General features: G+C 45.1%; 1 protein-coding gene across 10 annotated transcripts in view; it reads right to left on the bottom strand.

Moving 5' to 3' along the window:
* Window positions 1-12234, bottom strand: part of NPRL3 (NPR3 like, GATOR1 complex subunit) — a 46582-nt gene extending 34348 nt beyond the window's left edge. For 2 of the 10 annotated variants that reach the window (XM_075059416.1, XM_075059417.1), the window contains exons 1-3: window positions 12072-12232; window positions 10586-10655; window positions 1394-1523 (exon numbers count right to left, since the gene is read on the bottom strand). In XM_075059416.1, coding sequence (XP_074915517.1) covers window positions 1394-1523; window positions 10586-10655; window positions 12072-12189 — 318 coding nt within the window. In that variant the 5' untranslated portion in view covers window positions 12190-12232. Of the gene's footprint in view, window positions 1-1393; window positions 1524-3634; window positions 3740-4299; window positions 4406-5175; window positions 5215-10585; window positions 10656-12071 lie in introns of those variants that run through there. The other 8 variants (XM_075059412.1, XM_075059410.1, XM_075059414.1 and 5 more) reach the window with 8 other exon arrangements.
* Window positions 12235-16470: the final 4236 nt, after the last annotated feature.

The following is a 16470-nucleotide window of genomic DNA, read 5'->3' as shown; positions in this document are numbered from 1 at the left end:
TGCTGTCAGGGCCCTGAGGGCAGGAAAAGGTCTTAATGGCCCCGACCAGTCCCAACTGGGTCCCCACACACACACACCTTAGGCCATGACCCAGGAGCCCCATTTAAGCTCAGCCCAGGGTCTGTAGGTGTGCCTGTCTCCAGCCCTGTCTCCTGGATGGATCTTGGACCTACATTTTGTATAGCTCGTCTCCTGGATGGACCGTTGATTAAGTTCATGGCAGCCTGGTCCTCCAGCCCTGTCTCTGGTCCTCCAGCCCTGTCTCTGGTCCTCCTTTTGCTCCTGGCTGGGGTCTCTGTACGGACCCTGGGCCTGGTTCATCACTTGCCTTGTCTGGGCCTGGCGATGCACTTGCACAGCTTGCAGACACTTGAATTCTGTCGTCCAAAGCAGCTTAAACATTTGAGGGCTGAGCCTTGCCAATCCTCCATCACATTTCTTGTAGACTCATGACTGAGTTTCAAAAGTGGAACACTAGCATCTTTTTATGCTTGAGGCCAGCTCCTCACTTGGATTAAAGCAGCCTGGTCCTCTAAATATCAAGCAGCAGTTGCCAACAATCTGTTTGCACCTCTAATTATAGATAGAAAGGATGATAGAATTGGCAAGAAGATTTTTTTTTTCCTGAAAACATGAACGACTTAGTAAATTTTATGAAAAATGAGACCAAAGCAGTTCAGTGACAGAGATCAGTGTTGGATTCAGAAATTACCAAAGCCTAGTTTATTCTTACAGTCTATCAAGGAGGAGGAATGGGACAGGGAGTATTTTGCACATAGAAGCATGTAAATTCTTTCCTACATTTATGCAGGGCCTTTTCCATAGCCTAGGTGGCAACTGCTTTCATTCCAAGCAGCTAAAACACAGGCCACGGAGCAAGGTCTCAATGCAAGCAGCAGCCTGACTTTGTCCACAAGAAAATTTTTGACCTCTTTCAACATCCTACCTATTCCAACCAAGTCCTGTGAATCATCTTCAGCACCAGTAAGAGTTAAAAGCCAGAAAGGCTGACGCAGCTTCTAGCATTTGTGAAGGTTTTGGGTGTTTGTTTGGTTTTTTTAACTGCCATACTAATTAGAGGTGCTAAAAAGCTAACTTCCAGTAACTAACATAGTGAGAAACAGCTTTTTGAGCCGGACTGCTTAGTATTACTTCTCTTTACCCACACTGCTTTTCTACAGTAACCAGAACAGGGTTTCTGTGAATCACTGACACAGCTCCCGCAGTTTGCCACTCACTGTGTTAATCTGGAAGTAAGTAAAAGACAGCTTTGAGCATCAGGAAGTAAAAACAGGATCAAAAGCCAACACGCACATTCTGAATTCTAAGTTTCCTAACTAAGCCAGGTAGTTTGTAAAGAAGGCAGGTCCCCAGAGTGGACCTCATGCCGTACCTGCCCAAGGGCATGCTGAAGCAACGTGGGATGGCCAACAAAGCGAACATTATCAATCTTCAGTTCAAACTTTTTGCCACACATATCTGACTTGGTAGCCAAAATTGTTGCCAGGATGACATCTGAAAACCTTGAAGAGCAGAAACAGAAGTTAATACAATTTTCAGAAAGCATACCCCCAGAATATTCCTCCAAATACAGATACATTTAACTTGTAAGTTTTTAAATTATTGTAAGTTGTATCTAAATTGCTGTACCTGGAGTACCACCAATTATGTAAAATTAAGAACCCCTTAATTACATCTCTCAGATCATTACAATTATAAAACAGGAAGCATTCACGACAAAGACTGCAGGGTCATGCTTATTTAATTACATGCTCAGCAAAATACATTGGAAAGATTAGATGCAGTTTGCTTAAATATAAAAACAGCTCAAGTTAGCCATTGCCTGGATTTAGCTGCAGGTTAATGAACTTACTAAGCAACTACATATCGACACAGCCTGTCACTCAAGCACAACAGAGGTCTTTAAGCCACCCAGTACAGCAGAGGGGAAGGAAAGAAAGAGCTGATTCAATTAGAAGAAAGATACAACCAACGCTTGTCCTTCCTTTCCCAAATCTCACCAGTGAGATTCGAAGTTACTCACTTGAACAGATCTCAACCTGTGGTCAACAGACCACTGGCGCCCTTCTGAGAGCTACCTGGCCTCACCTGGGCTTTCTCATTTCATAAACCAAACTGGGACAAATTCATGACAGGGCAGGCCCTTTGCAACACCAACCGTGGTGTTACTGGAATGATCTGGATCGGTGGTGGCTGCGAGACAGGAGGGCAAGTATCTACGAGGAGTCTGCCCTGTAAAAGACAGCTACGGCTGCAAAAACAGGTAAGAATCCAGCGTGACAAGGAAGGAATTCAGCAACTGCTCTTTCCAATGGCCTTGCAACATTGGTCTGGTCTCTACAAACACTTGTTTTCCTCAGGGTGTCCCCTAAGACAATGGAGCTCAAATCCACAGGGAAGAGGACCTCAGTTAGCTGCTGGTGGGAAACTGTTGTTCTAGAACAGGGGCAGTGCAAGGTTCGATACTAGCAAGTTTGATCTTTGTCTTATTTCTTGGAGGCTCCCATTTAACCAAATGAACTTCAAACCAGTTTCTGATGAGACCAGTTTTTTAAGAATGAAAACGTTTATTTCATTTTCTTTATTTACATTTAGGGATGCGTGTCCCTGTCAGACCATCCCCCTGCACCAGGCAGGTATCCCAGATAACATAGTATCACTCAGAGAAAAGGGCAGGCATGGGTGTGTGCTGCGCTCACCTTATCTCTTGGCCACAAGCGAGACCTCAATGCCCAGAGAAGGAATTAATGTACCATATTCCTGGTTCACCCTGAGTGAGTTATAGAGTACTACAGAAACTAAGACAAATGCACACAGCCAGGTCTTTTGTGTGTATCCATCTGCATATGACCCACGGGGCATTTCTTTTATTAGACCTACATATACTGAAGATGAAGGACAACACAGGGGTTTTACAAACTGTCAAAGCCCCTGGTGTTTGTACAAACAGGTGATCCTGACCACAGCACGCTTCTTATGTTTGGCTTATGGAAGGAGCAGCTGTGTACAAACTTCCAAATCCCTGGCTGCTCTGCTCCAAACACAGCTAACAGCAAGCAGAGAGACAGGGAGACTAGCCAGAGACTCCGGGGGCCGCTGAACCACACTCCTCAGCCACCGCACTGCACTGGGTTGCACAACACATGGAGTTTGTGAAGAAAGGGCAAAGAAAGGTCCTCGAACAGGACCTGGACTGACAGTCCCTGGAGATGACATTCAAAATAGGAAAAAGCGTCACCATGACAGCAATGAGCTTTTCCCTCTCTTTTTGCCCTGTTCAGCTGTGTTCTTTAATAGGTTCATCATGAAGCCAGGAAGACTATAATAGCAATACATCCAAAACCAGCATATGTTTTGGGGGGTGAAGGGAGAAGGAGGGTAAATTAGAAAATGCCTGCTTGCTGGTAAGAAATTAGTTACTCTTCCTTCTCCCAGCCTTGGCAAAGGATACCTTGGGAGCTGGAAAACTGATCATTATGATGACTTTCACCACCCTTAAGATTTGACTTTTACAAGGAATTACACCAGCAGATCTTTTAACAGATAAGTGAACGTAACAGTTCAGCAGTTCCCTGAAGAGCTCATGACACCAACAGCCCTCTGTCTGCCCTACCTTGTATGTGGCTCCGTGGGGAGGAGGAGATTAAAAGGTTGATTTTGTAAAGTCCTTAGTATCTTCTCACTAGCAGAGACCTCTCTTTCTGGAAGAGTACTGCAACTGCAACCAGATGACACACTCAGGATAGATAACCCTGTGATGGGTTACACAGGTGCTACCTGATGGGTACAGACACCTGGTATGACCGCAGGCTCTCCCAAGAGTGACCTGGGCTCCAGCCCCATTCTCCTCATCTGACAGCCTAGATTTATTGGTTTTGCTGGTTTGTGGGTTTTCTCCCCCAGTGGTCTACATAATTATACATTTCTTAGGCCTCAGGATGATAGGGAGATTGAGAGATAGCAGATACATTATTCCTATCATTTCAATTCATCATCTCATCTTAGAAAATAACACTTTTACTTTAAATATTTTAATACCGATTTTCTAATCTCTGGGGTATATTAAGATGACCTAAAAATACTGACTTATCAGAGCCCAAGAGTTTGTTAGAAGCAGATTAGGTTTCGCAGTTGGGCAGTGAAAAGTCCCTTCTTTTATGAGATTAGTCTGAGCATTGTGATTTCCAGAGGAAAGCAAACCTCTCCTGCACCAAGGAATTCAGCAGGCAGAAACTAAATACAAAAGACAAAAGCTTTGATTTGCCCAAAATATCCTACCGCTCCTATCACGAGCTCAATGTAGCAGCAACAGCAGACAATCCAGCAGTACGATACAAATCACACTAGTGCAGATCAACTGCTGTCACCAGCATCTCCTCTGGAAACCCAGCTGAAACAACAATTGCTTTAGCACATGGAAAAGGAAGGGGAAAGAACATCAAAACACAAATTCATCTTTTCCCCAAGAATGGATAATAACTTTTTATATGCCACATGAATTCAAAGCAAGGTTTTTATAAAGAATTCTTTGAAGTAGTTTAGAAAGGGAGCTGAGTATCTAGGTGAGTATCTTTATGTTAAGCAGGGACTAGAGATGCAGTTTAATACTTTTGGGGCCTTGGGTAGAGATAAGCACTTTTCCCTCCACATGTTCAAAAAGGGGGTATAATGCAGTCATCCAGTTTAGCTTAGTGGGGCACCAGAACAAGCAACTGGCGCGGCTGCTCAAAACCAGGTCTCTGAAGAGCTCTCCATAATTATTGTGGGATTAAATAGTTTACTCACTGATCTGTCCTTTTAAGTCATTGCTCATCAGAAAGCAATTTGTTTTAAAGCTCCTTGTTGGAATAACTACAATGCCAAGGCTATACTTGTTGCATTCTCGGAGGATCACAATTTTCTGAATTCACAGAAGGGACAGTACCACACGCATTCTGGATACCTTACCGGAAGCACAGAAATGTTAGTAGGACCTTTGTAATTATCCTAGCGTAAACCTTCAGCAATACGTTTCCTACAGACATTGTGATTTAGCATGTAATTATCTCATCATTCGGTGTAAAACAGAAACCAGAAACAAAGCACAATTAAAAGGATGGTGAGAAAAGAAAGCCATTCTAGACATAGGTGATTGTTTAGAACGTTTGATCTTACCCCGAAACCAATTGCTCATCAGTTAGAGGACATTGGTCTCTGAAATGGGAACATGGCCATAAACACAAAACAAAAACACAACAAAAGAAAATAAACGAGGAAAGTATACAAAATAAAAAAAAGATAATATTAAAAACTAGATGAACTATTAAGGTTTAAACTCCTGTAAAGGAAATATAACTATTGAGAAGAGTCAAAAGTTAATGGTAGGTGAATTCCAGGTATATATTGCAGGCTCAGATTGACAACAGAAAAAACAGGCTAAGGCATTTTAGTCCTCTTGCTAACACTGGCTGCTGTAATGTGTTCCAACAATACGTTGCATTTATGGAGCTGTATTTACACCTCGCATACTTTTTAATTCATGCTTACCTTAAGAGAAAATAGACAAGGTTGCAGTCTGATTTAGAGCAGATTCTAAACTTCCGTTTCTTTTCTAGACTATTACTAGCATTTTCACCAAAGGAACATTCCATGCAGCCCCAAATGACCCACAGCTCTTCACAATTGGTTCTGGTGCTTCCATACTCACAAGAATTAGAAAAAGAGGATGCCAAACATTTATTGTTGCATGCACAGCCAGGATTCTGTAAAGGGCCTTGCACACAGAGCTGCTGCTGCTCCCCCCAGGGATGTAAACAACAGGTACAAGTCTGGCCAGACTCACAGCACAAGCATGAAGTCATTCTCTGTCTGACCCAGGCAATAAGCAGAAACTTAGGAAGAGTAGGCTGAAACAGTTTTCAATGCAAAGAACCTGAAAACCTTCTTTACAACAGGTGTGCAGAGCAAGGCACTGTTAACAGCTGTACTCACTTTTATATCAGAGAAACAAACACCTATTTTCATTTTAACAGTCAACTGCTCTTTTTTTCCAAATAACAAGGAAAAAAAGGACTTATTTCCTGAAGCAAATTTCCTAAATATATTGAAAAATGAATCTGATAAAAGCTTTATACCGTCCACGTTAGAAAGGGGAGACAAAATGAAAACCTCCAACAATTATTTAACCCAAAAGACAGCAGATTTCTACTGGTCACGTTGAATAGAGAACCTAGAGCAATCCTAAATGACAAACTATACAAAGGGGGTATATTACAGGAAGGGTGTTTAAAGGGATGGATGGATAGATGAATGGAAAAGAACGGGCTTACAGAAAGGAAGCCTTTCAAAACAAATACAAGGAAGAACACTGGAGTCCAGTGAAAGAGGGACAGAGGATACAGAAATGTTATCACAGGAGAACTACTGTTTGTTAGAAAGGGACATTCAAGTCCTTGTTTGCCAGTAACTTGACTTTTTTTATAACAGAAGCGTTTGGCCAATTAATGACATCAATGCTGTCAAACTTGCTAAACCTCCTTCAGTTAGTTATGCTACTAAAAAATGCAAAGTCTGGTGTAATATATGTTACTATACGTGCATCTTCATTAGAATTTTTGCTTGCTGACTATACCACCTTCAGAAAAACTACAAAAAAACATTTCAGACCAATTTAACAAAGCATTATCTTACAGCTTCAAAAGAGTAAGTGCCTCACATCAAGGGGAAAAAAAAAAAAAAGAGAGAGACTGGCAGGCATCTCCATAAGCTGTGAGGGGTATATATTACTGGTAAAGCACTGAAAAACTGAAGGATGTTTGTTAAGAGAGCAAATGATGAAAGGATGAGAAGAAGCCAACAAAGAGAGACACTTGACAGGCAATTTGTTTTGACAGTGACAGATTCTTCTGAATACCTTGCATGGCCACCATCAACACACCTCAACCACTTTTGCTGCTTGACTTGCTTTTAAAAGGAAGAAAAATCTATATTCTGAAGACCCAAACACACACCTCCATTGAGCAGAAATTAATACAAGCGAATACACACCAGCAACCCAGAGGTAGGATCATCATGAATAGGCTGCAATTGTCTATAAAAAACAAAAAGCATAACAATGACCAGGAAATTCAAGCCTGAAGGCTAGAAGAAATCCAATTATGCATACAAATATGCTGTATGGAAATGGAGAGTCAAGGCACTTAAATTGATCTAATTTTGCCCTTTCTGAGACCATAAAGAAATGCATACACCTCAACTGCTCCAGGAAAGGTCAGCTCAAAAGTAACCAATCTGGGTTCCAATAGCTTAGGAAAAAAGCAACAGTGAACCTTATCTAGGAGACAATTGGTGCTAGATTGTTAATAAATTGAAGACAGCCATCCAGTATAAAAAAGGATGAATCCAACCCTCATAAGAACTAGTGCAGCAACAAGATAAATCTGAAATAACCTTTGCTACTGAACATGAAAACATGGGAAGACCCAACCCTTCAACATCATCAAACTTGCCATACACTATCAACTCAACCTAGCACTCTGCCCCCTTCAAAGCCTCAATTTGTGCCACCAAAACCATCCACAGATGCTACTGATACTCAGTGATTTAAAGGAATCTTTTTGCCAACCCTTCTTTGAAGAAGCCTTCCAGAAATAATACGAAACCACTTAATGAATTACTTTCATGAGAGACAGCTCCAATCAGAAAGTCATCACCACCAGAAAACAGACTGGACTTCATGCTGATGAAATCTGTCCATGGACTACTGAGCTGAGTGTTTCAGGAAGAGAACTGCTGTACCACTGCACTGCAGAAGAACAAACTTACAGGGACAGAGCTGCTACTGGGGGAATGGCTCTCTCAAAACCAGTCACTGCATTCCTGGTCTCTCCAGCCTGATCTTCAATGGGAACATAGAAAACACATTCTGAACAGGAACCCAGGAGCAAAAATTTGTAACATTGGTGAGGAAATAACCCCCATGGGCTCAATGACAATACTGGTTTTACAGTATGTGATAGTTAAACTCCTTCCTTTCCTAGTTTACCAACCATATGCATCTCGCTCTACCCAAGACATCTGCACCTTTCTGCCTCCACTCTCTCCTTAGAATATCTTCTGCTCCACAGGCACCAACATCTGTTACTCCCCAAACGGTCTGATACAAATCAAAAGTCTGAGCAACCTGTTGTACACAGTTTTGAAGATTCCTTTTTACTTTGTGGTGGAAGAAGGGCCTGTGTACCTATAACTTGCATATTTTTTCCACCTGTATTGGTAAGTCCAGTCAAAGATATTAACTCCGCTAACAAACCTCCTCTTGCCTAATATAAATTAACAGTACTTAGTATACAAAGAGCATTAGCAATTTCTTCTACTAGCTGCTATCACGGAAGAGAAGGATAAGTTTAGCTGCTACCTCAGTTGTATGGGATGCAGTCGACTTACAACACTGACTACACTGGTATTGGGAAAAAAACTTTCCAATGAACAAACTTGAAACAAATGCAATTTTGAAAAAGACTTTGAATTTCTGAATGCAGATGCCCAGCCCTGTAAGCAGCACAAGCAGCATGCTGGACCTTGATATCTGGCCTCTAGCAGAGCCCACACTTTCAGAGCAACATAAACACTCCTCTTTTTCTATTTCCCCTTCATCTGTATGGCAGCTAGAGACAGATCCACAGGAGATAATATTAAAGGACTTCCTGCTAACAGACCTGCATTGGCTGAAACCTCAATTTCATCTAAGTAGATATAAGGTTTATAAACGCTGACCTTAGTAAGAGTCAGATGCGGACACTGCAGCATGAATTTGTACGTATTGCTATATACAAAACTGTACAAATGACAACTTCTTTCTTCTGAAGATGATCACTGCAGAGGGGGATTTTTGTCTTAATATTCTTTCATTCAATGCTTCAGAACTGTGATATTTTGCACTTAGTGAGTCCAGTTGAGAGATCATAAATTCTTTTAAACACTAAAAGCTTAATAACAAATACCTGACCAGGAGATTAAGCACTAACTTTCAAGCCCAGTGTTCTGGACACCACAATGAAATAATCTAAATCTTTGTTTAATGTAGGTTACATGCCAGCACAGTCAACCTACTTAAAACCAGTTTCAGGCAAATACTAGCAGTTTTCTCATCTGACCACAATTTGAAATTATAAAAGCTTCTCCTACGTCACTGCAGTAGCCACATACTGCATGACACTAATTCAGCACCACACGCAACATCCAATGAATGCAGCTCCGCATTAAGTGCTTTGTCCAACTGGCCAGAATGGCAGAGGCAACAAGAATCAGTATCAGACAGAAGCTGGTACCATTCCAATACCATCTTAATCTATCTAGTGAAATACTAGAGCCAGGGTTTTGAACAGCAACCAGCAAAATCCCTGAGATAACCAGCAAACACGTGCACTGAACCTTCCTAATGTGTATACTAGCTGCCATCAACAGCACAGTCTGAAACGCCATTCACCAATTACCAAACTTACAAAAGCACAGCTTGCTCCCACTGGAGTTGTGCCCTGTACCATACTGTGCTCACTGGAGACACGACAGAAGGCTGCGTTTGAAGGTTTCAAAGATACCAGAAAAGACGAGAGATACGAGACCTCAAGCAAAATGTGTTTTCATAAGATCCCAGTCCTAGAAAAACATATGAATTTGATGAAGTTTACTGTCATGGGTGATTTTAATTTCAGCTAAACCATTCTCAGTCAAAGTTAAGAACAAGCTTACATTTTGCGAGGTTGGGATCTAAATTTCTTTTTTGGGGGCAAGTGACAAGTACTTCTTTTTCACTTTTATATGAGAGAAGAGCAGCAACTACCCCATTTTATTAATATTGGAGATTAAAACACATATCACAAAAAAGATCTGCAACTGAACTATGGGCCAACAGACAAAAAACCTTTTTCTTTCCCAGATTTGTCTCGTATCTGATAGTGATAAATTTAGAACCATGCAGCAGATTTCAAATCTACAAAAACTAATTAGAGGGTCCATTCATATGCACATGCATGCTGAACACATTGCCTATTTTCAGTGCGTTTGTTACCCACTGATTTGCTGTAATTGAAAAACTATCTTTAAGTCTCAGTATCCTTTTGAGCTACTATTTCACTCCACAGACACAAGGGCAGCTGTATCTGGAGAAACAAAATTAGTTATTCATTAGTGCACAGCAATTCCATACGACACTTACATGAGCTAGGGAAGAATTTGAGGCAACTGAATAATATAACCAGTTAGACGTAGGCAGTTAAAGAAAAGTGGAATTTTGCCAAAGTATTAATGCTCCTAGCTTTGAAAGAGTAATACTGCCTTTCTAATGAGCACAAAATACCTGACCTACACCTTGCCTAGATAACAATAGATTCAGTAGCATTCCCTCATGAGAAATTCCTTATTACTTAGCACTAATTTGCTCATAACTTGTCATTAAAGCATTTTTTGGCAGGTCATCTTCTATACAGTGCGAGAGAATTTGCCTGCTGATCTATCAGGCAAGAGAGCAAGAGGCCACCTCTCCTCTGTTTCAAACTCTTAGGCAAGGAGAAATGTTTTCCCCTACCTGGAGTCCCCATCTTGATCTTCTGTGGTGTCACCAGAGCTATTCACAGCATATCGACTCCTTGGTTTATCTGAAACAAAGAATAAAGACAGCTTTTTCAAGGAACAACCTTCTTAAAGTGCTCATTAAAATAAGTGAATTAGGAGAATACTTGTGCATTAAGAGAATATTCGTCTGTGCCCTTTTTAAAATTATCCATAAGAGAGATCTAAAAAAAGTAATATTAAAAGCAGATGGTTCCTTCCTTTTTAGGTAGAAGCACCAGATCTTGTTTCTTCTATTCTCACTCAAAAACACATCAAAAATAGGAGAAAGAGGTTTACATCTTCAGGGGATAAAGAGGAGAAAGCAAAAAACTTCACAGAAACAACTTTTCTCTCAAGTGTCAGGTAACAGTTTGCAGTTAGAGAGAGAGTGTGGTAAATAAAATTCTGACCAGTGCATTTCCCTCATTATTGCTCAGGTTTCGGGACAACGATAATGCTCCAGAAGCCCTTCCTGCAGTCACAGGTATCAAAATCCTTTACCAACAAAAAGCAGGAGGGGGGCGGGACGGAAGCAGCCAGCCAAAAAAACCCCCACATTCTCAGATTTTACTTATAAAACCAAAAATGGGTTTGAAGACAATTCTCTCTTGGTAAAAAGTGACTCACAACCTAAACAGGGATGTCAAACTTCTCGTGACACACGGCAGTTAGCAAGCAACCCAAGTCGAACAGCTTCATCACTCTGCAGCACCTTTAGGCCCAGGCAACAAGACTCACCCACTGCCGAGGCCAGGTGGGACACTGACCCTGCCCGCAGCACCGCGGGTGCAGCCATCCTGCCTCCAGCCCCCGCAGACTCCTGGCTGCGGGCAGGTCCAAGCCTGGCCCCAGACACCATCCCTGATCAGGAATCTCGGAGAAAGAGAGAGGTACAACCAACACTGGCTCCACAGCAGCCAGCTGGCACCTGAACGGTCCACGTTCCTACTTTCCAAAAGAAATGAAACCTCCTCCAACCCATTACTCAACACAAGGGACTAAAGTCTCTTAGTTCCTACCCATTATCAGTTAAAGCTCACTTAGTGTTTTCTGAATCCCCTCTCCCAGACCGGTGCCTTCGCTTCTCACCCTGCCTCCTCCTCGCCCTACAGCTCTTAAAACCCACACAGCTTCAGCTGATCCAGGAACAGCAAGAAGGCACCAAGTCAATAATAACACCTGGTGCTAACATGGTTCGATTAATGTGGGGCGTGAGGTGGGCGTGTGTGTGAGGGGTGCCAGGGCACCTGGGGGTACGAGGGATGTGTGTGTGTGTGAGGGGTGCCGGGCCCCCACAGAGACTATGAGGCTGGGCGGGGGGGGGCAGACCACCACAGAGGGTGTGTGTGGGGTGTGTGGGATACCAGGCCCCCACGGGCGGCGGCAGGCCCCCGGCGGAGGCTCCTGGGGGCGCGGGGCAGCCGCAGGCCGGGCCGGACCCCGCGGCGTCGCGCACTTACTGGCCTGTGCGGCGGGGTGCTCGGCGCCGCGCTGGAAGGGGAAGCGGAAGAGCAGCTTGTTGCCGCGGCTGCCCGAGCTCACCAGGATAACGCTGATGGGGCTGGTGCTCTCGCCCATGCCGGCGCGGCGCGGCCCGGCCCGGCCCGGCCCGCAGGAAGGCCGCCCGGCGCCGCCGGCTTCCGCTTCCGCCCCGCTACCCGGGCCCGGCCCGCGGCTCCCGGCTGCCGGCGGGGCGGAGCTGCCGGAGCCGGGGCCGGGGCCGGGGCCGGTGTGGGCCAGCGGCTCGGGGCCTGCAGGCTGCGGGCGGAGCGTAGCCGGCCCCCAGCGCCTCCCGACCCGGTTCAGACCAGCACCTCGCACCCCCGCAGCCCCGTCACCCAGCACGGCCCAGCGCCCCCAGTTCAGACCAGCGCCTCGCACGCACAGCCCCCCAGCACTCCCCTCGGTCCCCAGTCCAGAGTAGTACTCTCCGTGGGCACCACTCCCACGGACTCCCAGATTATTCCAGTGCTTCATGTGCCTACAGCCAGCACCTTCCAGCTCGGCCCAGCGCCCCCAGTACAGCCCAGTGCCCCCAGTTCAGACCAGCGCCTCGCACGCACAGCCCCCCAGCACTCCCCTCGGTCAGCCCACTGTCCCCAGTCCAGACTAGGGCTCTCCATGGGCACCACTCCCCATTCCACGGACTCCAAGATTATTCCAGTGCTTCATGTGCCTACAGCCAGCACCTTCCAGCTCGGCCCAGCGCCCCCAGTACAGCCCAGCACCCCCAGTTTGGCCCATTGCCCGCAGTTCAGCCCCGCACCCAGGCCTCTGGCCGTGGCTCCAGCCCTGGAGCCTTCGTGCAGGGGCTGCCGGAGGCCTGGGCTGCCTATTGCCATTTCTTCCCGTTGGCCTCTTTGGGTCACCCGTAGCCTTTCAGCCAGTTGGGTCGTTAACATCTCCAGAACTTTGCTAAAAGCCGGTGGCAAACAGCAGCGAGGGCTGGTCGCTCCCTGGCGGGTTAGCCATTACAGGGTGCCCGCAGGAGGCGGGCTGCGCTAGTCGGAGCCCTTGGCTCCCCGTCCTCGCAGAAAGGCTCCCTTGATCCCGTTTCTCACGTTCATCGCGTGATCTCGGGGCGCTTTACAGCACTGGTACAACCTGCCTTGTGGTTCTGTAAATTTACTCCTGCCTCTAGATTAGCAAGGGTAATGTTACTTCCCCTGGCAGCTGTCTTGGTGCCTTCGTGTTATTTTGTGTTTAACCGACGTCAGAAATTATCAGCAATTATATTAGAGGATATCCTAGGTTTTGCATGCAAATTCTCCTGTATTTGATTGCATTATTTAGATATTTGAACACTCTGAGATATCCCCACTCTGGATTTTGCTCTGCAGTTCCCCCCAGGGACATGGGGCAGAGGTGGGTGGCTGAAGAGGGAGATGAGCACACGCAGCGCGGGTGTAATCTGCAGGGCCATTCTCCGCAAGGCCAGCGATAACAATTGAAGCAAGAGAAGGTGTCGCTGAGGGGAGCGAGTTGTCTAAGGGTGATTAAAGAGCAGTCATATTATCACGGCAGAGCATTCCTCGTGCACCAGTGCTGGGCAGCTACGTTAAAATTTCCCAGTATGTCTGCTTTGAAACATAATTTTACTTTCTTAAATAATAAATTACAGACATATTTTGTCATTTCCAGCTCTTGGAGGCTGTACTTTAGTTAAAGGAAAACATTGCAAGTCCTTTGAGCACTGGTAGGAAATTAAAGAATAAAGCCAGGATTTAGATTCCACTTTTTAAATTTCCAAAACTTAATATGGCCCAAATTTTTCAGAGTTAGAGCAGACTTAATGTGCCACCTTATCCACAGGTATTCCCCTTGAGGGGGAAGCAGTCCCCGTGGAGAATACAGGCCCATGGGAAAAGTTATCCCTGATCTCACAGCAGTGCCATTCAATCAGTCACTGGATTTACAGTCAGGGCTGACAGAAATTATAATCCCACTTTTGTATCGAGCAAACAGGCCTGTCGCTCACTTCTGCCATTTAAAATGAGAAACTGTGGCAGCCTGCTTTTGGAACAGGATTCAAAAATACCTACATTAATATTAAAAATCACCTTTGGTGACATTTCACAGCTTCATGACAAAGATGCATCATCTGCCCAAGGGTGGACATTCTGCTATGGTCTATGAAACATAATTAAGAGAAGCAGCGGCAAGAAAGGAAGCAGGTCTGGTGGAGTTTCCCAGAGGACATAGCTTCAGTATCGGTCCTGTGACAGAGGAACACCAGCAATCATGTTGTCCAACTCCTTGCGTTGCTGAGGCCAGGACCTCCACGTCTCACTACCTTGTGGGCAGCTGAAGCACTGGGATGGAAGAACTTGGCTGAGAGGTCCATGCAAAGACAGAGACGGTCACTCTCCATGTCACGTTGTGGGACGTGGCCGAGGATCACGCTTCTCCCACCAGGCACACTCCTGAGGAGTTCCTGCAACTGTCCTCAGCGCAGCCCTGATCCTGGGCAAGTGATGAGCTCCTTCTAGCAAACCACTGTCATCTTTTGGCTGCTCTAGCTTATGTGATAGTGCAAGAGTAACTCTCAGAAAATGAATTCAAATTCCATAAAGATTTCAGCCATGACAAACCCTCCTGTGCGGGCATCACCATGATCATCGTGTCTATACAGACCTTAATCCTACAGTCATGGAGAATAAATATTCAGGTTAAACAGGCAGCAAAATAGGAAGGAGTCCTGACGGTCTCTGCCTTATCCCTGGGTATTTCTGGGTCACAGTTGCTTCCCTTATGCGTTGATTGAGTAACCTCTGATTAAAAGCACTCTCACCGCGGAGAGCTTGGAGCACAGCCATGCAGCAGGCAATGTAAGAGGCAGCACTTTGGGGAGGAGACTAAAACATTGTATGAATGTATATTTAACACAGCATCTTTATTTTCAAAGTAATTTTTCTATGGGAAAACTGCAGGGTTTTGAAATGCCTGTTAGCAAGGGATGATGAATACAGCCTCCCTTGGTACCTCCATCCATTCAAGCTGTTGTCCTGGTTTCAGCTGGGATAGAGTCAATTTTCTTTCTAGTAGCTGGTGTAGTGTTACGTTTTGGATTCAGTGTGAGAAGAATGTTGATAACACACCGATGTTTTCAGTTGTTGCTAAGTCGTGTTTCTACTAAGTCAAGGATTTTTCAGCTTCCCATGCCCAGCCAGCAAGAAGGCTGGAGGGGCACAAGGAGTTGGGAGGGCACACAGCCAGGGCAGTTGACCCAAACTGGCCAAAGGGGTATTCCAGACCATGTGACATCATGCCCAGTGTATAAACTGGGAGAGTTGGCCCGGGTGTGGATCGCTGCTCAGGAACTAACTGGGCATCAGTCAGCGAGTGGTGAGCAATTGCATTGTGCATCACTTGCTTTGTATATTCCAATTCTTTTATTGTTATTATTATTATTATTGTCATTTTATGATGATGATTATTATTTTCTTCCTTTCTGTCCTATTAAACTATCTTTATCTCAACCCATGAGTTTTACTTTTTTTTCCAATTCTCTCCCCCATCCCACTGGGTGGGGGGGAGTGAGCAAGCAGTTGCGTGGTGCTTAGCTGCTGGCTGGGGTTAAACCACAACAGCTGTATAAACTGAATATTGCGTTGCCCTGTGCCCTGACTGAAGGACTGCTGCCCATGCCATCAGAGGCACTTTTAATTGGAGACTGCGCTGCACCGCATCTGTGTAGCCAGAGTTAGCTCCAGGTTTTCAGTGGACATGTATGACATTTATCAAAGGGAAGATATACAAAGAGCACTCTGATAATACTCCTTATGGTAAAGTGATTGTCATCCCTGGGTCTCAGGTGAGTCCTCTCTTGTATTGCCTGTTAAAATGAGGTACAGAGAGAAGCAAATTACCCAGCCAGTGGGCCAGAGGGCTGAGGAGGGAGCTGTGGTGTTGAACACAATCTTAAATTAAATCCCAGATAAGGTGTTGGCCTCCACAGAGAGGATAATACAAGATCATTGAACCGAGCCAGGCTTGCAGACCAAGAAGCATCAAGTGCTTTGTGCCTGCCCTTTGGGAAAGCCCAAGGTTTCTCCTGCTTCAACTGACACATCACACGCAGAGAGGCTTGAATTCAGAGCCCAGTGCAAAGCACAACGGGTAGGTCAGAGCCTTTCTGCAAGTGCCGCTGCAGCCACCAGGACATTGGGGACACCAGAGGATACAGCAGGCGCTGTGTGACCCCATCCCTACTGCTTCTCTATCACCACTGGCTCATTCCCACCTGACCCCAGGCTGTGGCGGCAAAGCCCCATCCCCAGGAGAGTGGGGTCTATTGTAGTGAATGTATCAACTCCTATGGGCTATAGAGTCTGCCCGGAGAGGATCCCCATGTGAAGG

Source organism: Buteo buteo, chromosome 29 (genome assembly GCF_964188355.1).
Source record: "Buteo buteo chromosome 29, bButBut1.hap1.1, whole genome shotgun sequence".
Classification (NCBI taxonomy): Eukaryota; Metazoa; Chordata; class Aves; order Accipitriformes; family Accipitridae; genus Buteo; species Buteo buteo.
The sequence above is the reverse complement of the archived record's forward strand: the minus strand, read 5'-3'. Positions and strand labels throughout refer to the sequence as shown.